The sequence below is a fragment of the Garra rufa genome, chromosome 15 (assembly GCF_049309525.1).
Source record: "Garra rufa chromosome 15, GarRuf1.0, whole genome shotgun sequence".
NCBI lineage: Eukaryota > Metazoa > Chordata > Actinopteri > Cypriniformes > Cyprinidae > Garra > Garra rufa.
Window position 1 is genome coordinate 21,517,600 of NC_133375.1, and position 26,462 is coordinate 21,544,061.

The 26,462-nt window shown below is 38.0% G+C and overlaps 1 protein-coding gene across 1 annotated transcript in view; it reads right to left on the bottom strand.

Annotated features, from left to right (window-relative positions):
* Positions 1–4,855: 4,855 nt before the first annotated feature.
* Positions 4,856–26,462, bottom strand: part of LOC141287684 (serine-rich coiled-coil domain-containing protein 1-like) — an 87,897-nt gene continuing 66,290 nt past the window's right edge. Inside the window, exon 11 of the mRNA XM_073819827.1 lies at positions 4,856–7,268. Within this exon, the coding sequence (XP_073675928.1) occupies positions 6,783–7,268 (486 nt within the window). The 3' untranslated portion in view covers positions 4,856–6,782. The remainder of the gene's footprint in view (positions 7,269–26,462) is intronic.

Below are 26,462 nucleotides of genomic sequence, written 5' to 3' on the forward strand. Positions count from 1 at the left end.
GCTCTACACAATCCCAACCAAGGAATAAGGGTCTTATCTAGTGAATAATATACCAAAGTACTGATCCAGTGTTTACAAAACGAAAGTCAAATGCCAGGTAAACAATGTTGAATGATTGTAAAGTTGGAGGAGAAAATGACATGGAATTTTTTGTCCTACCTTATCTTTTTTAACCAAAGTAGAAAGACGAAGGTTTACCTGTGCATGACTTTTTCAACGAAGTCGTGCACATGCATCGCAGAGCTAGTGAAAGATGAGCATTTGTGGTTAAAAAGTATATGCATTTTTTTAAAGAGAATAACCAGTCATTTTGCTATATAAGACCCTTATTCCTTGGCTGGGATCATGTAGAGCCCTTTGAAGCTGCATTGAAACTGCAATCAACCCGTTGATCCCCATTGAAGTCCACTATATGGAGAAAAAACCTGGAATGTTTTCCTCAAAAACCTTAATTTCTTTTCGACTGAAGCAAGAAAGACATGCACATCTTGGATGACATGGGGGTGAGTAAATTATCAGGAATTTTTTATTCTGGAAGTCAACTAATCCTTTGGAATAAAAAGCTTAAATGTAGAAAACATCCTAGTAAATACAAAACTAGGGCTTAGATATATCAAAACCCGTTCTTTTTTCAAATATCGGTCTTTAATGAGTGAATATATTACATTCGGTGAAAATCAGAACATCATAATGAAAACCACCAGCGAGAGAAAAGATACAGATAAAGGTAATTTCAAATCTCATTAGGGTTTAAATCTCTTAAAAGTGCCATTGTTATGCAAACCCTGTACAAACTGATGAAAAAAAAATTTAAATAACGTAAGAGATGATTTCGGCAAAGCAACAGTATCTGCAACGAAGACAATTTTCTATGCATTGATACGAAGAGCCCAGACAGACAAATAAAAGCCTAAGTTGATAGTCGTTTTACAATATTACATAATAAATAAGGCCAAATAAATATCTATTCAACGATAAAGAATTCTGAATTCAGAAATGTGACGGCACATATAGTCATGTTAATGATTGAGTCACTTGAGATACACGGGTTCCCGCTCTCACGCGGATTCTACCCATGATCTCGCAAATTCAAGTCTGTTTAAATGTTCGTCCTTCAGGCGTCATGGCTCAAACGTGTGGTTTAAAGTCATGTGTCAAAGCCACAAGGGAGGCTCAGGAAGGAACAAGGACAATTCCTGCCTCTGGGAACACGCATTTAACATTCACCAGTCACAAACTGGCACCCACACAGAATTTAAACAGTATTGCTGACCGCAGTTATCGAGGGCTGAATTGTCTCAAATTGGCTGACTAACAGCAGTCTGCTCTCCTGAGGTCATTCCGAAATACCGTAACAGGGTCCAAAATGAACTGTTTGCCTTGCACACAACGGATGGATGAATTAGGCCAATTTAAAGATGGAGAAAGAAATATTAGAAATGGTCTTACAGGGTTTGGAACGACATGAGGGTGAGTAATCAATGACAGTTTTCATTTTTGGGTAAACTATTCCTTTAAATAATAATTCATGTACATGTACTGTACATTTCAAAGCCAATTTTAACTTTGTTTACCAAATGTTAATTTTGGACTTAACACATTTTGATTTTTGACCCGTAGCAAGGCAAACATGTTCCAGTTTAGGAAGTGAAATTTCAGGATCGGAGCATATAGTGGAGACCGCGCTGAAGCCTTTCTCTCCCTGAGCCTGATCACACAGAGAGCTGGAATTAGGTCTGGGAGGGAGAAGGAGATAGAGAGAGAGGAAGTGATGGTGCTCCCAACAGATTGCTGAAATTGGAGCACTGGACCTCAGGGAGCAGACCTGCTGGATGGATGGGACTGCGTTTCTTCAGGGTTTCCTTCTCCTCCATGCGTCCTTGCTCGAGCTCCTGATCCGCAAAGCCGGGTCAACACCGTCCCAACGTTACACCAACGTTCTCCCAACGCCGCCAAAATGAGGCCATTCCTCGTTTGAGAGTGTGCAACGTATGAGGCCATCCATGGCAGTTTTAAACTTATTGAAGTTGATGTTTAATTAAATTTATTTGCCATCTTTTTTTAATGAAAATTCAACATCTCACCTATGTCAAATGTAATAACGTATTCCCGTGCAAAGAGGGTTCTATTTCTTTGATTAATGAAGGGCATTTCTTTCTTGAAGTCCAGCTGCCTTGAGGCCCATCAAAGTGTTTACGACTCTCACTGAGTCCTTTCACAGGGGCTGTCAAACTTATTTGAGCTTATATTCAGATTTTTTGTTTGCAGCAAAAGAAAAATAAAAAAAAATAAAAAGAGTTGTTTGCAATTAGAAGAGGCTAATGAGTGTTAAACTCCCTAAAAGGGGTTTGACAACATGTGGGTAATTCTCACCGGCAGCAAGGGTTTCAATGTCATGTCTTTGACTCAGGATTGATTTGGCAATATATGCATGGGTCTTCAGTGTCATGTTTGCTGGTGCAAAACAACATGCTAGGCTATTTGTGTGACCTACTATTATAAACATAGCTAGTAATTGGGCTTCTTCTAACAGGCAAGTCTATAGTTCTGAGTCTAGGCTAAGACTTGGAGTAAAAAAGTTTTGAAAATTTTAATAAAGACTCTACAGGGTCCAAAATTAACTTTTTGGCACGCTGTTGGCGGATGAATTGAGAAAAACTTCTGCCCGTACTCGTCATGAAGCTGTATTTTTATGACCAGTACAAAATTAGTCTTTTATCCTCATTTACATGTGCTAGTTTCTGTTCACAGTATTTTGATTATGGTGGTTTAAAGGGGTAGTTCACCCAAAAATAAAAGTTATGTCATTAATTACTCACTCTCATGTCGTTCCAAACCCATAAGACCTTCATTCGTCTTCAGAACTCAAGATATTTTTGATAAAATCTGAGAGCTCTCTGATCCTCCATAGACAGCAGGGGTCCTACAACGTTTAAGGTCCAGAAAGGTACCAAGAACATCAACAAAATAGTCAATGTGACATCGGTGGTTCAACCGTAATTTTATGAAGCTATGAGAATACTTTTTGTGGCACAAAAAAATTTAATTGGCACCTTTCCGGACCTTAAATGTGGTTGGACCCTTATTGTCTATGGAGGGTCAGATAGCTTTTGGATTTTATAAAAAATATCTTAATTTGTGTTCCGAAGACGAACAAAGGTCTTATAGGTTTGGAACAACATGAGGGTGAGTAATTAATAACATAATTTTTAGTGAACTAACCCTTTAATAAGAGTAACATTCCACATATATTACACAATACTGTTTTAAAGTTTGGGGACAGAATGTTTTTTGTTTTTAAAGAGATCAATATTTGTATTCAGCAAGGATGCATTCAGTTGATTTATTGAAAAGTGACAGTACACAGATTTATTTTATTACATAGGATTTCTATTTCAAATAAATGTTGTTTGTTCAAATTTTCAATTCATAAAAGAATCCTGAAAAAAAAAAAAACAAGCAGCACAATAGTCTTCAACCTTAAAAATAAGAAATGTTACTTGAGCAGCAAATCAGCATACTAAAATGAAGGATCATGGAACACTAAAAACGGGAGTAATTGCTGCTGAGAATTCAGCTTTGCAATCACAGCAATAAATTACATTTTTAAATTATAATAACTTAAAATATTACTTTTTATCACAATACTTTTTATCTTAATCAAATAAATGCAGCCTTGGTGAGTTAAAGCAACTTCTTTCAAGACACATTTGACTCATTTGAATGGTAATTTATGTCACCAAATGGAGATTTAGAAATTTAGATCCAAAATTTAGTTAATCACTTAGGGGCCATTCACACAGAACGCGTTTTTCCATTCCAATGCACTAATTTTCCATTGTTTTTCTAACAATCTAATGAGCGCCGCTCATTCATGTCGGTTTCAAAGCAGTGAACCAATCAGAAGAACTCTGAGGCGGGGCAAGCGTTGGGAGCGTCTGTTTACAGTAGCAAGTTGGCATGACAACTGTTTTTTTGACGGCAATGGCGGAGGAGGTACTCATAGATGCTGTGTCCAGATACCCTGAATTCTATCACATTTCTTCAAGCGATTATAACAACTTGTTCTTGAAAAAAAATTGTATCTATCAATTCTGCTGTTTGCCTGTTTCTATTATTTCCGTTATTATTTTAGATGCAAAGAGGCTTTGTGTGAATGGCCCCATACAGCAGCGAAGGCCAGATGATCATTTTTACAATTCAATATAAACCATTGGGAAAATGGTTCAATTAAAGGGTTAGTTCACCCAAAAATGAAAATTCTGTCAATAATTACTCACCCTCATATTGTTTCAAGATATTTTTTATTAAATCTGAGAGCTCTCTGACCCTCCCATAGACAGCAAGGGTACTACCAAGTTCAAGGCCAAGAAGAGTATTAAGATGATCGACAAAGAAGTCCATGTAACATCAGTGGCTCAACTGTAATTTTACAAAGCTACAAGAATACTTTTTGCGCAAAGAAAACAAAAACAACAATTTTATTTCACATTTTTGTCTCTACTGTGTCACTTGTGGACACATGCTTGTAGCGGCACCGGGTTGCCGGTGCGTCTTTCTTCGCGTGTAATGGTGCGTTTCCACTGGCATGTAGCGAGCGTTTTCTATTAATTCCTATGGAAGTTGAAGGTAAGCGCTTGCGAGGTGCATTGTGGGATTGAAAGCGTTAAGAGCGGCCGAGAGCAATTCTTAATGCAAACCTCGAGCGAAAAACACCGGGTGGCAACCAATCAATGTGAAAAGTAGGCAAGGCAAGATTTTAACGTATGTTTGCGAGCGTTTGCTGAATGGGTGGATTACTGAGCTGAAATCCCTTGTTTTTGAATTCATATGTTTTATTTAGGGCTGTCTCTATAGGCTACCTTTCATCATTTTAAATTTTAGGTTGTACCTAGATGGCGCCAATACAGTTTTTAGTTTGTGAACCGTTGTTAAAAGATGATGAAAATTAAACAGGGTGTAAACATTGTTTTCAGAAGCTTGCTCTTCCCTAAATTTGACACACCCCAAAGCAGCTACCCTGGAAATCCAGAGGTCTCGCGAGAGCACAATTTGAATTGTCTCTGCAAGACACTCTGGCATCAAGCAATGATGCAGGTTACTGCATTACGTAAGCAGTTGTGGGAACCAATCAAATCGGTGTATCTGATGTAGGCGGGACAGAGGCGAGTTAAACTGATGACGACAGCGCTGTGACGTCCGAATCATTTAGTAAACATTGAAAGCTGGCTACAGATGAACACCAGTTGTTTGAAACGGCTTTGGCTGCTACAATGAACAAGTTAGACTTGGCTTTTCATATAAAAGAGGAACAGAAAACCGAAAACTCGAATCGTTCCTTTGCAAGAAGGACGTTTATGCTGTTTTGCCGACTGGATATGGCAAGAGTTTAATCTATCTGTTCACGAGTTCACACTTACATATAATTAGCCGGAGAATAGTAGTGCATGTTTGGCGTGCTGTCCGGTGAAGGGCTCCGAGCTCGGGAGTGGCCCGAACCCAGAGTACGTTACCCCCCAATAGGAGTAGCGAGAACTCGGAGTGATGAGATGGGGTGGTGGAGGGTTACTGATAAACCATTGAGTGAATTGAGGTGAGTCAGCTGTATTTAAACCTATTGCACTGATTGACTTGAGTGGGCTCCTCTTGTGATGTTTACGCTAAGTATCTGACGCGCTTCTCCCGAACTTTGTTAATGAAACATCATTTAGCTCTGCTGGTAGCTAAGCGTGTGTTGTTGTGATTGGTCGTGGCGTTATCCAATTGTCTGCAGTGAGAGTTTCAAATGCATGCTTGGTGCCGCCCCTCGAGTTAGGCAGTTTTCATTGCTCGATCCCAGACCCTTAATCTTAATAGATTAGGGTCTGGATTTTTCCAGGCTACATTGAGCACAGATTTGACGCTGTAGGGAAAAATCGGACACAAGGCATGCCGTATGCGTCATAACACCGGATCTGGATCAGCGTCGGCATTGCAACGCTGTGGTACTCTCATGAACGCAAAAATGTGGAATAATAATAATAATAAAGTCATTATTTTTTCTTTGTGCAAAAAAGTGTTCTTGTAGTTTCGTAAAATTACAACTGAACCCCTGATGTCTCATGGACTATTTTGTCTATCATCTTGGTACTTTTCTGAGCCTTGACTGTGGTAGTACTCTTGCTGTTTATGAGAGGGTCAAAGAGATCTCGGATTTCATAAAAAAAAATATCTTAAATTGTGTTCCAAAGATGAAAGGTCTTACGGGTTTGGAACAACATAAGGGTGAGGAATTAATGACAGAATTTTCATTTTTTTGGTGAACTATCCTTTTAACTTCAAGCCAAACCAATATTTTTACTTAGAATTTGAGTCTTGGCAAGGATTAATGTTGGACCCTGGATTTCTTTTAATGACATAATGGAATGCAAATTGTCTCTTGGATTTTCTGCTGAACTGTACAATGTGATAGTGTTGCGTGTGTATCTCTCACCTTAATGTACCGTCAATCTAAAGTACTTATCGGAGCAGCATATACTATTTCTTCAAAAAGGCTTAAGTAGTGCAGATGACTGATTGGTTTTGACACTTAATATAGATGATTACTTTAACTTCACTAAGGATAAGAAGAGACTCAGTGTGTGGTTAAAGTTCAGTTGAGGTTTGAGAAGAAAAAAATAGCCTTGAATGTAACCGAGTACATTTGGGTCTGAAGGTACTCGCGGTCACTGAGGAACTGCACCTTGAATTCGTATCCATCTGAGGCATGTGTCAGTGTTCAGTATGTGCATGTGTGTGTGTTTTCAACCGTCCTGTTGAGCGAGAGCCTGCAGTTCGGCTGTATGGAGTGAGTGCTGTAGGAAGACGTTCTTTCGGCTGTACATGTGTAAAGACAGAGGCCCACGGGGCGGCTGACCCAGACGTCCGGTAAATGAGGACTGAAGCCGGGGAATAGGGCCTCGCTCGCTCCGCGGTCCCCGTTCGCTGTCCGAAGACAGGCTGCGTGAGGGACTGGCCTTGCTGGGGAGGCTCACACTGCTTCCTGCCACAGCCCGAGGGATCTGAGACTGTCCCGGGTGCTCCGTTTTCCGGGGCCCGGGTACCTCAGACATGAACTGCCCACCTTCGGCTCTCCGCAGTCCTCCTCCACCATTGCTGCAGGCCCGCTCCTCATAAGGCCGACTGTGCTGGTCCGCAGCGGACATTCGCGCCGGCCTTCGCTCCCTTGTGAGGCTGCTGCTGCTGGGAATGTTGCAGTTTTGGCCTGTGGGTCGACTTGGATGGATTGCCTGTTGAAACAAAAGAAGGGAAAGTGAGGAAAAAATTAAGCCACTTAATTTGCTGACATCGTGACAAAGATTCCTTGGCGGTATAGAACCTTTTCTAATTGTTTCCAGACCAACTGGAACTTTGCCTTTTTTAGGAAGAGGAGGCCAAAGGCACACATTGTAGGGAGGTGGCACGAGAAAGAGTCTGTGCTGAGGAGCTTGGACCACCTGTTCATTTTGCACACAACACTGCCTCTTCCTTACATAACCGGCCCTCTATTACTCACAATGCTGAATGAGTGGAGGGGAAATATTGCGCACGAAAAAGAAATTAGCTGCGAACTGAAGAGCGATTGTTTGATTCATGCTGTAACTCAACGTGTAACTCAGACTGAGCTGGCAGCCAGAAAGTAATACTTGATGCTAATCGGCATTTCACAAAGTGAGAAAACCTAATTAAGTGTGATGTGGCTAATGTGGGAACTTCAGCTGTGACGTGAAATTGAATTTAAAATAGAGGCTGTAATTGAATTTGTACATTATAGAGAGGAATCCGTGCGAGGAGTTGAGAAACGCACATGCCAATGCAGGTGAGAAAGAAGACATACATCTTATCTGTGTGAAACCTAGTTTATCATTTACTGTGTGAAATGGCTTTCGTAATACCTTGCACTTTCAAATGCCTGGATGCAACATTATTTCTTTAAATAAGCTCACAAACAATCCATTTTTCAGTTCTAGTTCAAACACAGCACAACCAAACCCAATATCTGGTTCAAACTGGTTTTTATAGCAACAGTCAAGTGCAAGCTTTGTATTTTTAGACAGTAGAATTATATAACAACAGGCCTTTTATTCTTTGTTTACTGGTAAGTATTCTTTCAGTTATAAATCATATTGTCAGTTTACTTCATTCTTGTCTTACGCTGTAAATTACATTGAATATTTGTTAATTGTATTTCACTTTTTCACAGATTTTTTTTTTTATTAATTACTCACCCTCATGTTGTTTCAAACCTGTAAGACCTTTGTTCATCTTTGGAAGACAAATTAATATTTTTTTGATGAAATCCGAGTGCTTTCTGACACCGCATAGACAGCAACACCACTACCACGTTCAAGGGTCAGAAAGGTAGTAAGGAAATAGTTAAAATAGTCCATGTGACATCAGCGGTTTAACCTTAATTTTATAAAGCTATGAGAATACTTTTTGTGCAGAAAGAAAACAAAAGGCTATTACTGAAAGCTCTCATATTTTATGAAAAATATCTTTAAAAATATAAAAAAAGATTTTCAAAGATAAACATAGGTCTTAAGGGTTTGGAACAACATTAGGGTGAGTAATTAATGACAGAACTTTCATTTTTGGGTGAACTATCCCTTTAACATGGATTTTAAGAAAACTATTATTATTATTACTTTATATTTTAAAAATAATTAAATAAATAGGTTGTTATTATTGTGTTTTTATTTTTGGCCTTGGCATTGATGTTGTAATGTTTTTTTTTTATAATTTAAAGTGCCTTACAGTGTATTCATACCCTTCTTTCATGTTTTGTTATTTTGCTGCCTAATATTAAACTGCTTTTTCCACATGAATCTACACTCCATACACCATAACGACAAAGCAAAAACAGAACTGTCACAACATTTATAAAAAAAAAAAAATGAAATAAGTTCATTGCATAAGTATTCATACCCTTAACTCAGTACTTAGCTGAAGCACCTTTACAGCCTCAAGCTTTGCTCATCAGCCATTGGCAATTATCTGCCATTCTTCTCCTCACCTCTGAAGCTCTGTCAGGTTGGATGCGGGTAGAAGTGCATTTTCAGGTTTCTCCAGAAATATTTGACTGGGTTCACACAGTTGTCTATAAACCAATCTTGCTGTGTGTTTTGGCTCATTGTCCTGTTGGAAAGTGAAACTTCTGTCCAGTCTGAGGTTCTGAATTCTCTGGACTGGGTTTTCATTAAGGCAATCTCAATATTTTGGTGCACTGAGCTTTTATTCTAAGCTGACAAGTCCATCAGTCCCAACTGCTGAAAAACAGCTCCACAGCATGAGGCAGCTACCAGCACACTTTATTGTTGAAATGGTACTCTTAAGGTGATGAGCAGTGTCTGCTTTCCTTCAAACATGCTTGCAATTGAGGTTCATCAGACCAGAGAATCTTGTATCTCACAGTCTGCTGGTCCTTTAGGTGCTTTTTCACAATTTTGAAAGCGTTTTCATGTGTCTTCCCTAGGAGAAGATTTAGGTTAAACCACACCGCCATAAAGCCCAGATTGGTGGAGTGTTGCATTGATTTTTGTTCTTCTGTACATGTAGGTCTCTCTTATCTCCACATATGATCATGGAGCTCAACTAGAGTGACCATCAGGTTCTTGGTCACCACTCTAACCAAGGCCCTTCTCCACGAATTGCTCGGTTTGGCCAGGAGGCCAGTTCTAGGACAAGTCCTCATTGTTTCAAACTTCTTCCATTAAGGGTAACGGAGACCACATGCTTCTGTGAACCTTTAATGCAGCAGATTTTTTCTGAACTCTTCCCCAGATGTGTGGCTTGATCCAATCCTGTTTCTGAGCTCCACAGGCATTTTTTTTTTTTTTTTTTACCTCAGGGCTTGGTTTTTGCTCTGGTAGGCTTTTTTAGCTGTTAGACCTTTTAAGACGTGTGTGCCTTTCCAAATCATGACCATTCAAATGAATTTGCCACAGGTTAACTCCACTTGAAGTGTAGTAACATCTACAAGCAATATGAATGCTCCTGAGCTAAATTTCAAGTGTCCCAGATAAGTGTATGAATTCTTATGCAATGCAATCATTTAAGTTTTCAATTCTTTTTTTTTATTTTTTATAAATTTGCAAAGATGTAAAAAAAATATATATTTTTTTTTTTTGCTTTGCCATTATGGTGTATGGAGTGTAGACTGATGTGGAGAAAAAAAAAGTAATTTAAAACAGTTTAACGGAAGGCAACATTATCAGCAACATAACAAAATGTGAAAGAAACAAAGGGGTATGAATACTTTTGCAGGGCACTGTATTACTACCTATTAATTCAATTTATTAATCTAAATTATTAGTTACAGCAATCATATTTATCTCACTACTTGCTTGTTTTTTTACATTTATTTATAGTTTTATAGATTTATTTCTATTATTCACAGCACTTAAGATTTATAAAAAAAAAAATACTATTTTGTACAGTTCTGTTTATACACATTTTTCACTAAAAATTCTGAAAAAGAAAAAACACACTTACACACACACACACACACACAAACAAACATCTTTTCTAGTAACCTGTCATTTTAAGCATTCGTCTGCTGGGCCTCTCTTTACAGATACCATGCTAAGCAGCGGGTGTTTGGGGACCGCAGCTTGGATTTACAATGTCTGTGTCCTCTCAAGTACGCGCTCTGCGGCATTCACAGTACAAATTCAGGCACTAGCAGACATAAATGCATCAAATGGTGACAGAGAGAGAGAGAAGTTTGGTACCTGCACTGGAAAAAGGCCAGAAATGCACACACAAACGCACACACACACAACTACAGAGTCATCCGGTGGAAAAACAGCGACCAGAGTAAATCAGACTGATTTAACGGTCGTAATCCATTTGGGTCTTTATTAGCTTGTGAAGAAGCTGGTCCTGTGCTAATGGCACGCTTCTGTTAAAAGCCCTCCGGCTGATTATATGCAGTAGGCTGGAAGTAGCAGGATTCAGCCTACTCATTTTCCACACTTCAGCACACCTACAAACACACACATACACACGCTCACGCACGCGTGCGCAACAAGCAACTGTTGCAAAGAGGCACGCTGTCTAAGCCGCAGGCAATGGACAGTAATCCTTGTGTATTATGTATAGTACTGGACTGATAACTGAGAAGAGCGTACAGATATCTGGTTATGTATTACATTAAAAAAAAACCACTCAACCAAGCACAGCTTGCTTTCATATTCTCAGAAAAAAATAATATGTTTGGGGAGGGAAAACAATTCCGCGGCACTTCTCGTCAGAGTCTCGACAGACAAGAATGTATTTCTTTGTTGTTCCATTTTTTTCATCTGGAATCATGTAAAATAAATAGACAATACGAATCTCTTGCTTCACAGAGGTTTTCTCAAATAAACATGATACAAAAAAAAGAACACAACAGTTTCAACTTTGTGTGGCGAGACCGCATTTAGAAGAGTACGCTCGTCTATTCATCTTTCCAAATAAAACTTGCGTTAAATATACCGAAATGCACCTTTGTAATCACTCTCAATCAGACAACAACAAAGCGAGGGTAAACAATTAAGCGCATTTCGGAGCACAGCGTGCTGCTATCTTTTGTCACCGTCTCCCAGATGCTAGGCTTTATATTCTGCCAATGAGGGGCAGGGAAGCATGTTGTCTGCCCGTACTTCCTGAAACTCCATCCGTCTGAACCTAAGATGATGAAGAGTGGCTTTCAGAAAGAGAGAGAGAAAGAGAAAGCCAGAGAGGATGAAGTGCCACAGTCTGAGGGTGCTTAAAGACAAATGGATGTCCTCTTCGCCAGCGGCTGATTACAAACCGCCCCTGAATACTTTTAATGGGCTCATGGGCTAGCACAACTGCCAGTCTGCCTCAGCACCTTGTGCCATGCTTTGACGTATGAGCTCTGTACGGATGTGCAAAAAAGACAGATTTTCATAATTTAAAACAAATTAATTATTAAAGTCAGCTGAGCTGTCTACATGATCTAGTTGTGATTTGACGTTGTGGTAAAGAGTGTGAAAGTAAAAAGTAATAGCGTTAATATGTTGGTTTACAAGGTGAATAAATGCAAAAAATAAGCAAGAAAGATGCTTTAAGGTTATCAGTGTTTTTCTATTTTAATATGTGACCCTGGACCACAAAACCAGTCATAAGGTTAAATTTTACAAAACTGAGATGTATACAACATATGAAAGCTCAATAAATAAGCTTTCGATTGATGTATGGTTTGTTAGGATAGGACAATATTTGGCCGAGATACAACTATTTGAAAATCTAGAATCTGAGGGTGCAAATAAATCAAAATACAGAGAAAATCACCTTTAAATTTCTTTAAATTAAGTTCTTAACAATGCATATTACCAATCAAAAATTACATTTTGATATATTTCTAGTAGGAATTTTACAAAAAATCTTCATGGAACATGATCTTTACTTAATTTCCTAATGATTTTTGGCATAAAATAAAAATCAATAATTTTGACCCATACAATGTATTTTTGGCTATTACTACAAATATACCCCAGCGACTTAAGCCTGGTTTTGTGGTCCAGGGTCACATATACATTCAAATCTAATTTATTCCTGTGATCAAAGCTGAATTTTCAGCATCATTACTCCAGAATTCAGTGCCACATGATCCTTCAGAAGTCATTCTAATATGCTAAATTTACTTTTTGCTGATTATTATTTTTTTTGGAAGCCGAGATATTTTTTTTAGGATTCTTTGATGAATAAATAGTTAAAAAGAACTGCATTTATTTAAAATATAAATGTTTTCTAACAATATACCGTTCAAAAGTTTGGGGTCAGTAACTTTTTATTCTTACTTCTTTGTTTTCAGAAAGAAATTGACACTTTTATTGAGCAAGGATGTGTTAATTTGATTAAAAGTGATAGCAAAGATTTATGTTTCGAATAAATGCAGTTCTTTTTGAACTTTTTATTCATCACAGAATCCTGAAAAAAAGTCTCACAGGTTCCAAAAAATATTTGGCAGCAAAACTGTTTCCAACATAGATCATTCTAATAATAAATTAGTATATTCGAATCATTTCTGAAGGACAGTGTGACATTTAAAGCAACACTAAGTAACGCTCCCTCTACAGGTTGGAAGCGGAATTGTCCATTACCGCTGTCGTAAATAATTTAGCCTACCGTCGCGTCACATGCACGTTATTTGTTTGGAGGCTATCCAGGACCGGCTTTGGAAATAACGATGTCCAGTGACAAGGTAGAGTATGTTGTATGACTTTATAAAAGTATGAAAACCTTTTGTGAAGCCTGCCGTAAAGCAAGTCGCATTTGTAGTATCATTTGAACTACAAAACTGCGACCCGACGACCCAAACTTACATAGTGCTGTTATGGCCGATAGAGGGTCGCAAAGCGAATACGAAAGTGCCGTTTCACCCTGTTATGAGTTGATGAACCACTGACACGAGTTCGGAAACATTATTTTAAGGTAAAAACAACTCTTTAGTGTTGACAATTCTGCTTCCAACCTGTAGAGGGAGCGTAGAGGGAAAGGTTACTTAGTGTTGCTTTAAGACTGGAGTAATGGCTGATGAAAATTCAACTTTGCATCACAGTAATAAACTATATTTTAATGTATATTAAAACAGAAAACATTTAATAATAACATTTCACAATATTACTGTTTTTCTAAAAATAATTTAAAATATAATTTAAAATATAATTTGGTTTTTTTGTTGTTGTTGCTGCTGTTGCTGAAAGTGGTTATTTTTAATTGAACTTTATTTTTATTTTATTTAAATTTTTTAAATGTATTTGTTGACACTTTAAATCAGTTAAGCATTGCTGAATAAATGTATTATTTAAAAAAGAAAGAAAAAAAAACAGCTGACCACAAACTTTTCAACAAATGTATATGGATTAACAGTTAAAAATTGAATTCCAGTCAATAATAATAATAATAATAATAATAATAATAATAAACTAATATATTAGAAATAATGATATAATACAAAAATATAAATTAATTTTTTTTTCAAGATTAGTTAAAGACCACATTACATATTATTAAATAACTATGTTATTATAATTGTTTTTTAAGATGGTCTAGAAGTGAGAACATTAGATGACAGTAATGTCAGTAATGATTGTAATGTCTCTTTTGCTCATCAAGACATTTATTTGGCATTTATTTGATCAAAAATACAGAAAAAAAAACCAATACTACAAAATGTTATTACAATATAAAATAATGGTTTCTATTTTAATATACATTAAAATATTTTTTTGATGATCCTTCAGAAATCCTTCTAATATGCCAATTTATTATTAGAATGATCTATGTTGGCAGCAGTATTTATTTGGAAACCGTGATACTTTTTTTCAGGATTCTTTGATGAATAAAAGTTCAAACAGCATTTATTCAAAATATAAATCTTTTCTAACAATATAAATCTTTGCTATCACTTTTTATAAATTTAACACATCCTTGCTGAATAAAAGTAATAATTTCTTAAAAAAAAAATTATCACAGCATCCAAAAAAATATTAATATAGTAATATTAAACAATATATAAATAAATAAATGCAGCCTTGATTAACATTAGAAATTAACTTAAAATACAATAAAAATCTTGATCCCAGACTTTTGACCAGCAGTGTATATATTTAGTTAGTTGGTTAGTATTGGATATAGTATATACATTTTTTTGTGATATACTGCACAAAATCACTTTCCAGAACATTTTTGTTCACCGTTCCTGACTATTGGAATGATCTTCCCATACCCATCCGAAATGCTGATACCCTGACAATTTTCAAGCTGAAAACTCATATCTTTCGTTAACATCTGACTGCATCCTAATTTAAAATTCAGGGGGTCACCAAAGTTGGTCCTGGAGGGCCAGTGTCCCGCAGAGTTTAGCTCCAACTTGCCTCAACTCACCTGTCTAGAAGTTCCAATTATACCTAGTAAGACCTTGATCAGTTGGTTCAGGTGTGTTTGATTAGATTTAGAGCTAAACTCTGCAGGACAGTGGCCCTCCAGGACCGAATCTGACGACCCCTGCCTTAATCCCTTCTTGTCTAGTTTGTACAAATCTGAACAATGTCTGAAACTTGGTATTGCAAGCACTTCCTGTGTTTATTCGGCTCTTTATGATAAATCGCTTGCTGTATTCTTCAATTGTAAGTCACTTTGAATAAAAGTGTCTGCTAAATGAATAAACAAATGTAATATCTCTATTAGACAGATAATACAGGTTGAACTCAACCTTGTAGAAAACCTTCAAAGTTTATACAAAAAACCCCCAAAGACCTACAGCTTGTGCATAAAAGAACAAATACAGCAAATGATATAAATGCCGACAGTAACTGCCCTGGAAGTTATTGTTCAAGTTGATAGATTTGTTACATAAGCGTTTTGACAGGCCTTTAGACAGCACATTAAAGCATAAGGCGCTCTCAGCATGCTAAAAATCCCCTCTGAGAAGTTACGAATCCTTGCTTATCCCCTTGCCAAAGACAAACAAACAAGAAAATCTAGATAACCTAGTTGAACTCACTAACTGACTAATCGTTTAGCAATCCGTACAGCACTGTTCCTCTGCGGACGGATTAAGAGAAAGAAATGTCAGCTACAGAGAAAGACCGCACATTTATGTGTGCTGAAACACTGATCGATTGAGAAAGGCTGATCGATATTTGAGAGCTGAAAAAGAGACTCCCGAAAAATATAAAAACAAAATGGATGGTGGCACAGAGGGGGGAAAAATAAGAGAGTGAAGATGTGAGGGAGACACAAGAGGAGTTGAAAGACAACGTAAGAGCGAGCGTGCGGGGCGTGCGAGTTTCGTGTGAGCCTTGTTGCTAGATGATGAGGCATGATGGAGGCTGGATCTGATGTGTGGAGTAACTGAACACACTTCAAAGGCTTTCCCCCCTATTGAGCCCCTCCAACAGCTGTCAGCTTTAGGGAAGATAAGATTCTTTACAGTCCTTGTCTTGTTCTCTCTGACAGCACAGGACCTGGATAAACAATAACGGGAAATATATATCAAGATGCGGGGAGAAAAAAATCCAAGTGAGAGCGCAAGAGATGAAGGGAGGAAAGAGACAAAAAAAATCATAAATTGCGTTTCTATCAGATAAGGTGGCAGATGTCTTCAAAAGCTGATGAGATTGTTGCAGCTGCCTGGGTGTCGTCGTAAAGCCGCAGCTGCCTGTTTAAGGACCGTCAGCTCCATGAAGTAAGTTTGCGTGTGGTTTTCCACAACAACATGTGTCACACAACTTCAACATGACGAAACGTACAAAGCAATGGAAGAAACCTACGAGCACCTTCTGCTTCAGTTGGTCCTACTCTACCACGCCAAAACATTCACAGCGATTTGCAGTCCCCGAGTGTGATGGACAAAAATAACGCTCTTTGTAAGGCTTTCTGAGCAGTCCAGAAGCAACCTGGCATGATGCATAATTTTCACTCCATCTGGGGCGGTGGTGGCGTGGAGGCTGAATATGATTCACGGTGCCAAAGGTCTGAGAGCCCTCGGGCTGGATTGTTTTCTGTATCTCGTCCGCTGGGATCCATTTGCTGTGGTGTCACTCTGTGGAGAGGTGAACTGTCATCCTCTCATGGCTGCTAATGCTGAGCTGGGCTGAGGACTCGAGCTAAAATCGATGTGATGACCTGTTCTGCAGTGGCCCAGTCCCAGACTTTGATGTCAGGTGTGAAAAGTATACGAGGACACTCGTCCTCGAGCCAAATAAGTCACCTGCGATGACACGGCAGAGGAATTTGTATCACACTAACATGACTTAATCCATGTGAACTTCAACATCTGGGCCTAAGAGAGAAGAATCCCAACCCAGACTCAAGCAAAAACGTGCCTCTATATACAGTCGTGGCCAAAAGTTTTGAGAATGACACAAATATTAGTTTTCACAAAGTTTGCTGCTAAACTGCTTTTAGATCTTTGTTTCAGTTGTTTCTGTGATGTACTGAAATATAATTACAAGCACTTCTTACGTTTCAAAGGCTTTTATCGACAATTACATGACATTTATGCAAAGAGTCAGTATTTGCAGTGTTGGCCCTTCTTTTTCAGGACCTCTGCAATTCGACTGGGCATGCTCTAAATCAACTTCTGGGCCAAATCCTGACTGATAGCAACCCATTCTTTCATAATCACTTCTTGGAGTTTGTCAGAATTAGTGGGTTTTTGTTTGTCCACCCGCCTCTTGAGGATTGACCACAAGTTCTCAATGGGATTAAGATCTGGGGAGTTTCCAGGCCATGGACCCAAAATTTTAACGTTTTGGTCCCCGAGCCACTTAGTTTTCACTTTTGCCTTAAGGCACGGTGCTCCATCGTGCTGGAAAATGCATTGTTCTTCACCAAACTGTTGTTGGATTGTTGGAAGAAGTTGCTGTTGGAGGGTGTTTTGGTACCATTCTTTATTCATGGCTGTGTTTTTGGGCAAAATTGTGAGTGAGCCCAATCCCTTGGATGAGAAGCAACCCCACACATGAATGGTCTCAGGATGCTTTACTGTTGGCATGACACAGGACTGATGGTAGTGCTCACCTTTTCTTCTCCGGACAAGCCTTTTTCCAGATGCCCCAAACAATCGGAAAGAGGCTTCATCGGAGAATATGACTTTGCCCCAGTCCTCAGCAGTCCATTCGCCATACGTTTGCAGAAGATCAATCTGTCCCTGATGTTTTTTTTTTGGAGAGAAGTGGCTTCTTTGCTGCCCTTCTTGACACCAGGCCATCTTCCAAAAGTCTTCGCCTCACTGTGTGTGCAGATGCGCTCACACCTGCCTGCTGCCATTCCTGAGCAAGCTCTGCACTGGTGGCACTCCGATCCCGCAGCTGAATCCTCTTTAGGAGACAATCCTGGCGCTTGCTGGACTTTCTTGGACGCCCTGAAGCCTTCTTAATAAGAATTGAACCTCTTTCCTTGAAGTTCTTGATGATCCATCCTATAAATTGTTGATTTAGGTGCAATCTTAGTAGCCACAATATCCTTACCTGTGAAGCCATTTTTATGCAACGCAATGTTGGCTGCACACGTTTCTTTGCAGGTCACCATGGTTAACAATGGAAGAACAATGGTTTCAAGCATCACCTTCCTTTTAACATGTCAAGTCTGCCATTCTAACCCAATCAGCCTGACATAATGATCTCCAGCCTTGTGCTTGTCAACATTCTCACCTAAATTAACAAGACGATTACTGAAATGATCTCAGCAGGTCCTTTAATGACAGCAGTGAAATGCAGTGGAAAGTTTTTTCGGGATTAAGTTCATTTTCATGGCAAAGAAGGACTATGCAATTCATCTGATCACTCTTCATAACATTCTGGAGTATATGCAAATTGCTATTATAAAAACTTAAGCAGCAACTTTTCCAATTTCCAATATTTATGTAATTCTCAAAACTTTTGGCCATGACTGTACATTTCTGCAATGCCGTAATTTTGTACCTTACTGCATGTTTTGCAGCAGTTTCAAAGTGAAATGTCCAGAGAGTGGGGCTAAAACACATGTTCAACACGTTTTTATACTGCTTGAGGTATGTATTGCGGCTGTTCAGAATTCAAATATCCAGGGAGTGTTGCTAAAGGTTAATGCTCTTTCATTTTGGAAATACAGCGGGGAGAATAATTATTTGATCCCCTGCTGATTTTGTATGTTTGCCCAATGACAAAGAAATAATCAGTCTATTAATTTATTGGCAGGTTTATTTTAAAAGTGAGAGGCAAAATAACAACAACAACAACAACAACAACAACAACAACAACAAAAAATCCATTTGATGACTATCAATCAGCAAGATTTTTGGCTCCCAGGTGTCTTTTATACAGGTATTGAGCTGAGATTAGAAGCACTCTCTTAAAATGAGTGATCTTAATCACAGCTTGTTACCAGTATAAAAGACACATGTCCACAGAAGCAATCAATCAGATTCCAAACTCTCCTCCATGGCCAAGACCAAAAAGCTGTCCAAGGATGTCAGATTGTGGACAAGATTGTAGACCTACACAAGGCTGGAATGGGGTACAAGATCATCGCCAAGCAGCTTGGTGAGAAGGTGACAACAGTTGGTGCAATTATTAGCAAATGGAAGAAACAAAATATCTGTCAATCTCCCTCGAATGACCCTAAAAACATCACCCTTATGGTCAAACATGGAGGTGGAAACATTATGCTTTGGGGGTGTTTTTCTGCCAAGGGGACAGGACAACCTCACCGCATCAAAGGGACGATGTACAGTCAAATCTCGGGTGAGAACCATTGGAAATGGGTCATGGATGGATATTCCTGCATGACAGTGACCCAAAACACACGGCCCAGGTAACAAAGAAGTGGCTCAAGAAGAAGCACATTAAGGTCCTGGAGTGGCCTAGCCAGTTTCCAGACCTTAATCCCATAGAAAATCTGTGGCGGAAGCTGAAGGTTTGAGTTGCCAAACGTCAGCCTTGAAACCTTATTGACTTTGAGAGAATCTGCAAAGAGGAGTGGGAAAAAATCCCTCCTAAGATGTGTGCAAACCTGGTGGCCATCTACAAGAAACGTCTGATTTCTGTGATTGCCAACAAGGGTTTTGCCACCAAGTCATGTTTTGCGATTTATTTCACTCATTAAAGGTTGTATCAGCGATTTCTAGCCTAAAACATAAAGTGTCAATTTCAGCTGACCTTTCTTCACGATCCGCTCGCTGCCTGCCCCATAAATTGTCTGTGAAAAAAATGCGTCTCTCTGGTCCAACCAATCAGCGTCAGGGGTTTGGTGTTGTGGACTTTCCTACTGGTGCAGGGATGTGAGGGAGGTGGAGCGAAAGTCCACAACACCAAACCCCTGACGCTGATTGGTTGGAACACTGTTTGTTTATCTGTGGAAAGGTTGGTAGTGCCGATTGTTTTTTTGGCATATCTCGGACCCTAGGCTGACCAGAGAGACGCGTTTTTTTCACAGACAATTTATGGGGCAGGCAGCGAGCGGATCGTGATGAAAGGTCAGCTGAATTTGACACTTTATGTTTCAGGCTAGAAATCGCTGATACAACCTTTAAGATGCAAATTAATTTATAACTTTGTTTAAAATGTGTTTTTCTGGATTGTTGTCATTGTCTCTCACTGTTCAAATAAATCTACCATTAAAATTATAGACTGATCATTTCTTTGTCAGTGAAAAAAGTACAAAATCAGCAGGGGATCAAATAATTATTTTCTCTACTGTATCCCCTACACTAAAACCAACCCTAAACCTACCCGATAGTGTTAACGAAGGCAAAAGTGATATAAAAATGTCAAATCGTGTTTCACAGGGTTCGTACTGCAGCTCTTCATCACTCAAGTACAACACTGTATCGTGTAAGCTACCAAGCAAACCTATTGAATTAGAAAACACATGCATACAAGGCTGTATAGGGGACTACAACATTCAAAAGTATCAGTTTTCAAATCGCACAGAATGCTAACATTCTTTTGAAGTCAGAACACAATATTCTGCAAGTAATTGTGTGAAATTTAGGCTTTATTAATTAAAACCATGTGCCTGTAAATCATACTGTTTGAAAAGAAATTAAAGTTGTTTGAGTTTTACTACCTCTAGTGTTCATTTCAACTGGAAACTGCAGTGATTCGTACATATAGTCACATTTTTTTTAGTTTTGCAGAAATGTATAGAGGCACATATTTCCAATGAGCCTATGTTAAAGAATCCATACAGAAAATGGAGAATTCCAATTAAAATATGGAGCAAAAACAATATTTGCATGACTAAGCTGCAAATTACAGAAGAGTTATGGTTCCTCTAATTTGATTGGCAGAACAATATTTCAAAAGAGCTGATGTTTAGTCCAATAGCACTGGGACGTTTTGCTGTTTACATCGTTTCCATTCATAGATAGTGGAAGCAGTGTGGAGTATTCCAACTAATTGGCCAATTTTGTCTGAAATGCAAATGATCCAGTAATAACTTTTTGTTTATTGAACTGTATAACAAGTTTCACACTCGCACACCAAACCCCGGGCTTTGCGCCAGAACTGAATTGAGAATGCCTTAAATGATGGCACTCTCATTTTTCAAAACGTATATGAAGTTCAAATGCCACCTATAAAAACTATTTTGTTTATACATTTCATCATAAATTTTATGGACTGAGTGGTAGAACACGTTAGGCTCCAGAATGCATTACCTGTGATGGCTTTCTTTGAATTACAAACTGTCAGGTTCCAGAAGTAAAAATACTATTCTACTATACTATATATCCACAGGGAATTAATTTTTAATTCACAAGCAAATTCTGCCAAAAACGTAACACCTACCCTTAGGTCTTAAAGGTTTGGAACGACATGAGGGTGAGTAATTAATGACAGAATTTTCATCTTTGGGTGAACTGTTCCTTTAAGTAGAGACTTGCACCCTTGTGTTTTTGACAGATTCCTAAATCTTTTTGTTTCAAATCAAAGTTTAAAGTGTTGTGATAACCTCATACCTGGTTGGTTTGGCTCATGGCTTATGACCTTTGAAAAAAGCCTAAACCCTATGGGAAAAATAAATGGAATCAAATTGAAATGTCTGGAACAAAGGCCACTGAAAAAGTGGACGGATATTGAAGCAGTTTATTCAGTCAATCCCTTTTAATGCAATTCCTATTCACTTTCCTGTAGGCCAATTCAGTTCAAATTCATACTCCAATTCCAAGCCAATCCTTTGATTCAGAATTTTGCCCAAACATGAGCAAATAACATTCACAGTAGGTATTGAATAGCAAAGTGTATTGAGGTATTGAATGCAACAGCTTGCTGGTGTGATACTGCCTAATTGAAAGTTTCACAACATCATCAGCCTTTACTCTTCACATCTTCTTCCTCCAAGTGGAAGTTTTTCAAGTTTGCCAAAGAAGGCAACTGTAATTATTTTTTAATGAGGCAATTGAAGCTTGAATATTTCATGAAGCAAGATAAATGTTCTCAGAACCATCTCTGTTTACCAATGTTTTTTGGATGAGTGCTGTGTTTGGATATAGGATTGAATAAAAGCCTCTTGATGGCAAGCATTACTGAAGTGTGGGCTTGTGCTTTTCTCCCCTAAAACACCTGTGAAAACTGTTGTCTGACCCACTACATTTCCCCGAGGCCCTCATCTCTTATCAGCAGTACACGGAGTGCTGGAGGGCTTGCCTACTTCACAGCATCTCATTTCTCACACCAGTACATCCTACATCCGCGTCAGACACACACTCATTCGCTCTTTCTCTCTTTAAGGGCCTTAGGGCCATTACAAAGCCTACACTGACTGGACGAAAATGCATCTTTAAAATCCACCCTAAACTTAGACTCTTTGGTATTGTTTACTCTTCCCGTGGCAATTCTGAGGGAAGCTCTTCTTCCTGTTTAGTTCCAACAGTGTGAACATTTTCAAAAAGTTTTCAGATTTGCAGTTTTAGTTATCATCATGGTACTCAATCAGCTCCAACTAGTTTATAACATTATATTAAATTATTTTCATCCAAAAAATAACAAAAAAGACCTAGTATAAAGCAACAAAACACAAGCAATAGTGGTTTTGTTTCAAATATGAAGAAACAATAAGATTTTATCGACTTGTGTTTAAGACTAAATCTGGCCATATTTTTTTTTTTGTCACTGCCAACAAAATTGTTCCAAAAAAGACAAATCATCAGCTTTTGCATGGTGACAAATGCTCTATAATCAGCTCAATATAGGAAAGCAGAGAACACTCTGTCCTTCGAGTTGTCAAATGTCACTCGTCGTCAGATGACTGTATGAGTGAAGGGAAGGCTGACCCTGTGGACGCCCGTCTCATAATCTAACTCACTTTGAGGGTTTTACAGTCAGGGCCCCTGCCTCCGGCTACTCACACACGTCAGTTCGTCTCAACACATGGCCCTTATTAATTACCACATTTGTACCTAATGACAGACCATTGAGAGGTGAAGGAGAGTGAAAAGGAAATGAGGACAGGTGTCCCTCTTGCATGTGCATGTACTGTATTTTGCCATGAATGCACTGATCCTACTGTTTCCTGTTATCTTAATTGGTTCGGCTTGTCCGATTCCAGTATCTGATTCTTTTCATTGTTGTTGTTGATAAAAATTATTCTATGTGATACCATTTTTAACTACACATTGTGTTGTTACTATGAAAGCCGGTTTTCGCGAGTTTTCACAATTGCGAGTAATAAAGCTTGAACTGCAAGATATAAACTTACAATTCTGACTTTTTAACTCTGATTTGTGTGATATGAACTCAAAATTGCGATAATTTTTAGAATTGTGAGATAAAAGATATTGTGACTTTTTTTTTTTTGAGGGGGAAAAAACTGATATGTTCTCAGAATTGCAAGTTTATATCTCACGATTCAGAATTTTTTTCTTAGAATTGTTTGATGCAAACTCTCAAATTTGACTTGTTTCTCTTAGAATTGGAAGACGTAACCTCACAATTCTGACCTTTTTGGTATGATATAAACTCACAATTTGCGAAATAAAGAGTCACATAACCTTTTTTTATTCAATGAATGAAAACTTTTTTTCTCAGAATTGCGTGATACAAACTCACAATTGCGAGTTATAAAGTCTGAACTACTAGATATAAACTCACAATTCTGACTTTTTTCCTCAGATTTGCGTGATATAAACTCAAAATTATGAGAAAAAGTCAGAATTGTGAGATAAAGGTTATTGTGACTTTATTTTTTTATAAAAAATTTCAAGAGTCAGATTTTTCTCAGAATTGAGTGACAAACTTGCAATTTCGAGCTCTAATTAGAATTGCAAGATATAAATTTACAATTGCAAGAATTTTTCGGAGAATTGTAAGATATAAACTTGCAATTGTGAGTTATAAAGTGCAATTTTGAGGGGGAAAAGACTGATATGCTTTATTTATATCTCACAATTCTGAGTGTTTGTTTGATGCAAACTCTCAATTTTGACTTGTTTCTCTCGGAATTGGGAGATGTAAACTCACAATTCTGACTTTTTTCTGTGTAATATAAACTCACAATTACGAGAAAAAAGTCAGAATTGCGAGATAAAGAGTCACATAACGTTTTTTTGTACAGTGAATGAAAACTTAAAATTTTGACTTTTTCTCAGAAGTGAGTGTTATAAACTCGAAATTTTAGGTTATAGTCAGAATTAGGTCATATAAACTCTCAATTGTGAGAAAGAAGGTCAGAATTGCGAGATAAAATGTCGCAATAACCTTTTTTTATTTAGTGGATAAAAAAACAATTCTGACTTTTTTTTTCTCAGAACTAAGTTTTTTTTAAACTCGTAATTTTGAGTTATAGTCAGAATTAAGTGACAAACTTGCAATTTCTATTTATAGAAAGTCTTAATTCTGATTTTTTTTTTTTTAGAATTGTGAGATAAAGTTAAGTCCGAGTTATAAAGTCCAATTTTGAGGGGGAAAAAACTGATATGCTCTAAGAATTGCAAATTTATCTCTTGCAATTCTGACTTTATAACTTGCAATTGCAACATCACGCAATTCTGAGAAAAAAAGTCAGAATTCAAAGTTATACCTCTGACTTTTCTTAGAATTGCATGGTATAAACTCACAATTCTGATTTTTCTTTCTCAAAATTGGGAGATATAGTCAGAATTGTGAGCTTTCATTTTTTATTTAGTGGTGGAAACGGGCTACCATACATTACAAAAGACAGAAAAAAATAATATAAATATGAACGAGCAGTACAACTAAAAAACTTAGCAAGCAAAATTAAGAATGAAAAGTGAAAAAAAAAAAAATTTTCACAAAAAAAAATTCAGTGAGAAGAATACCTACTGCAAAGTGCATTTAAAAAGAGAGCCTTTACTGAAAAATCTATTTAAATGTAAATTAAAACTTAGTAAAAATTGTTAGTAAGAGGCAAAAGCCTTTAACAGAATAATTAAATTAAATTAGAATTGAAATTTGACTAAATCAAACCACTGTACATCATACATCATCTGCAAATCAAGTAATTACATTAAATCTTTCTAAATGTACCAAAAAAAAGATTCACACTGGAATATTCAGTTAGTAAGAGTGTTTTTTAAATGTGAAAGTGTGTGGGTGGCTTGTCCCATTAAAGACACTCCATGTTAAAAACAATTTATTCTTATCAGATTTTCCGGTTCTGCATATTAATTCTCTGTATTTGTCTGCAAAACTTTACAACTATGCACCTCGAGGCATTTATGAATGTGCAGATTGCAAAGGACATTAATATGTATGCTTTAGATATATTCATTAAAGCTGCAGTAAATTGTTGTATGAGATTCAGAGGGCTTTGGCCCTCAGTATTTAAGAGCTGATATATTCACAGCACATGGCACAAGAACTCCAACGCTTCTCTAGCGGGGTCCTATCGCATTAAGCTAGAGAGCAGGAAAGACCCTGGCCTATACAGAAGTGGTCCTTGTGGCGTACGAGTGCGTCACGCCTCACCCCGAGCTTCTGATAGATCCAGGAGAGGCAACTCACACCGCACCTGCCCTACTTTGGTGTGACTAATGAACCTGAGGTGTCCTGAATCTGTCCACTGGCTGGAGGGGGAGGGGAAGAGAGGTGCAGAGCTGGTCTCTCAGCTGGCCATGGCCGCTCACTATAGAGTAGTGATGGATATGCAGTCTCATCTCTGGGCAAAGAGCCAGGCCGAGCCTGGACACATATGAACACACACACACACACACACACACACACACACACTCACGCAGGTAACAGTCAGCAAGATGCTGCATCAATTAGCGGCACTGAGTGGGGGATGACCACGGATCTAACTATAGGAAGGCAGCACACGGACACCCTTCTCGTCACAAGAGCAGTGTTCCTGGAAGCGTGCCGACAGCTTTATTTCCCATGACGGGAATAGGCAAAGTTGATCAAATCATGTTGCAACAAAGGAGGACGTTCTTTTCAAATTTCAAATGATTGCCTTCATTTTGTTCATTCCCTCAGAGACCCTAGGCTGGTTCTCAAGGACAGATTATGGACAGGGCCGATGAGGCCTCTGACTGCCAGCGGGCTTCAAGCTGAGATAAATGCAGAAACAAGCCACTACAGATGTAAAATTGAGATAGATAGACGAATGGTGCTCAAACGTGTGTCGGTGACTGTTGGCAGAATTTGAAATAAATGAAGAAATGAGAAATGTTCCTCACTTCACTGCACCATTAACACCTTCTGAACACCCCGTTTTAGCTTTAATGTCTTAAACTGGTCACGGTACACTAAAGTAATTGCAAATTTATTTGATCATTTTTTAATATAGTGCAGTAGCACTTTGTTTTTTATATTTGATCATTATTTGGTCATTACAGAGACCAAATGTCAAATGTGACTAGAAATGAGGGGGAAAAATACAAATCAATTAAATAAATACACTGTTTATAAAAACAGTAAAAATATGATTTAAATAATAATAATAATAATAATAATAATAATAATAATTAAAAAAAAAAAATGTAA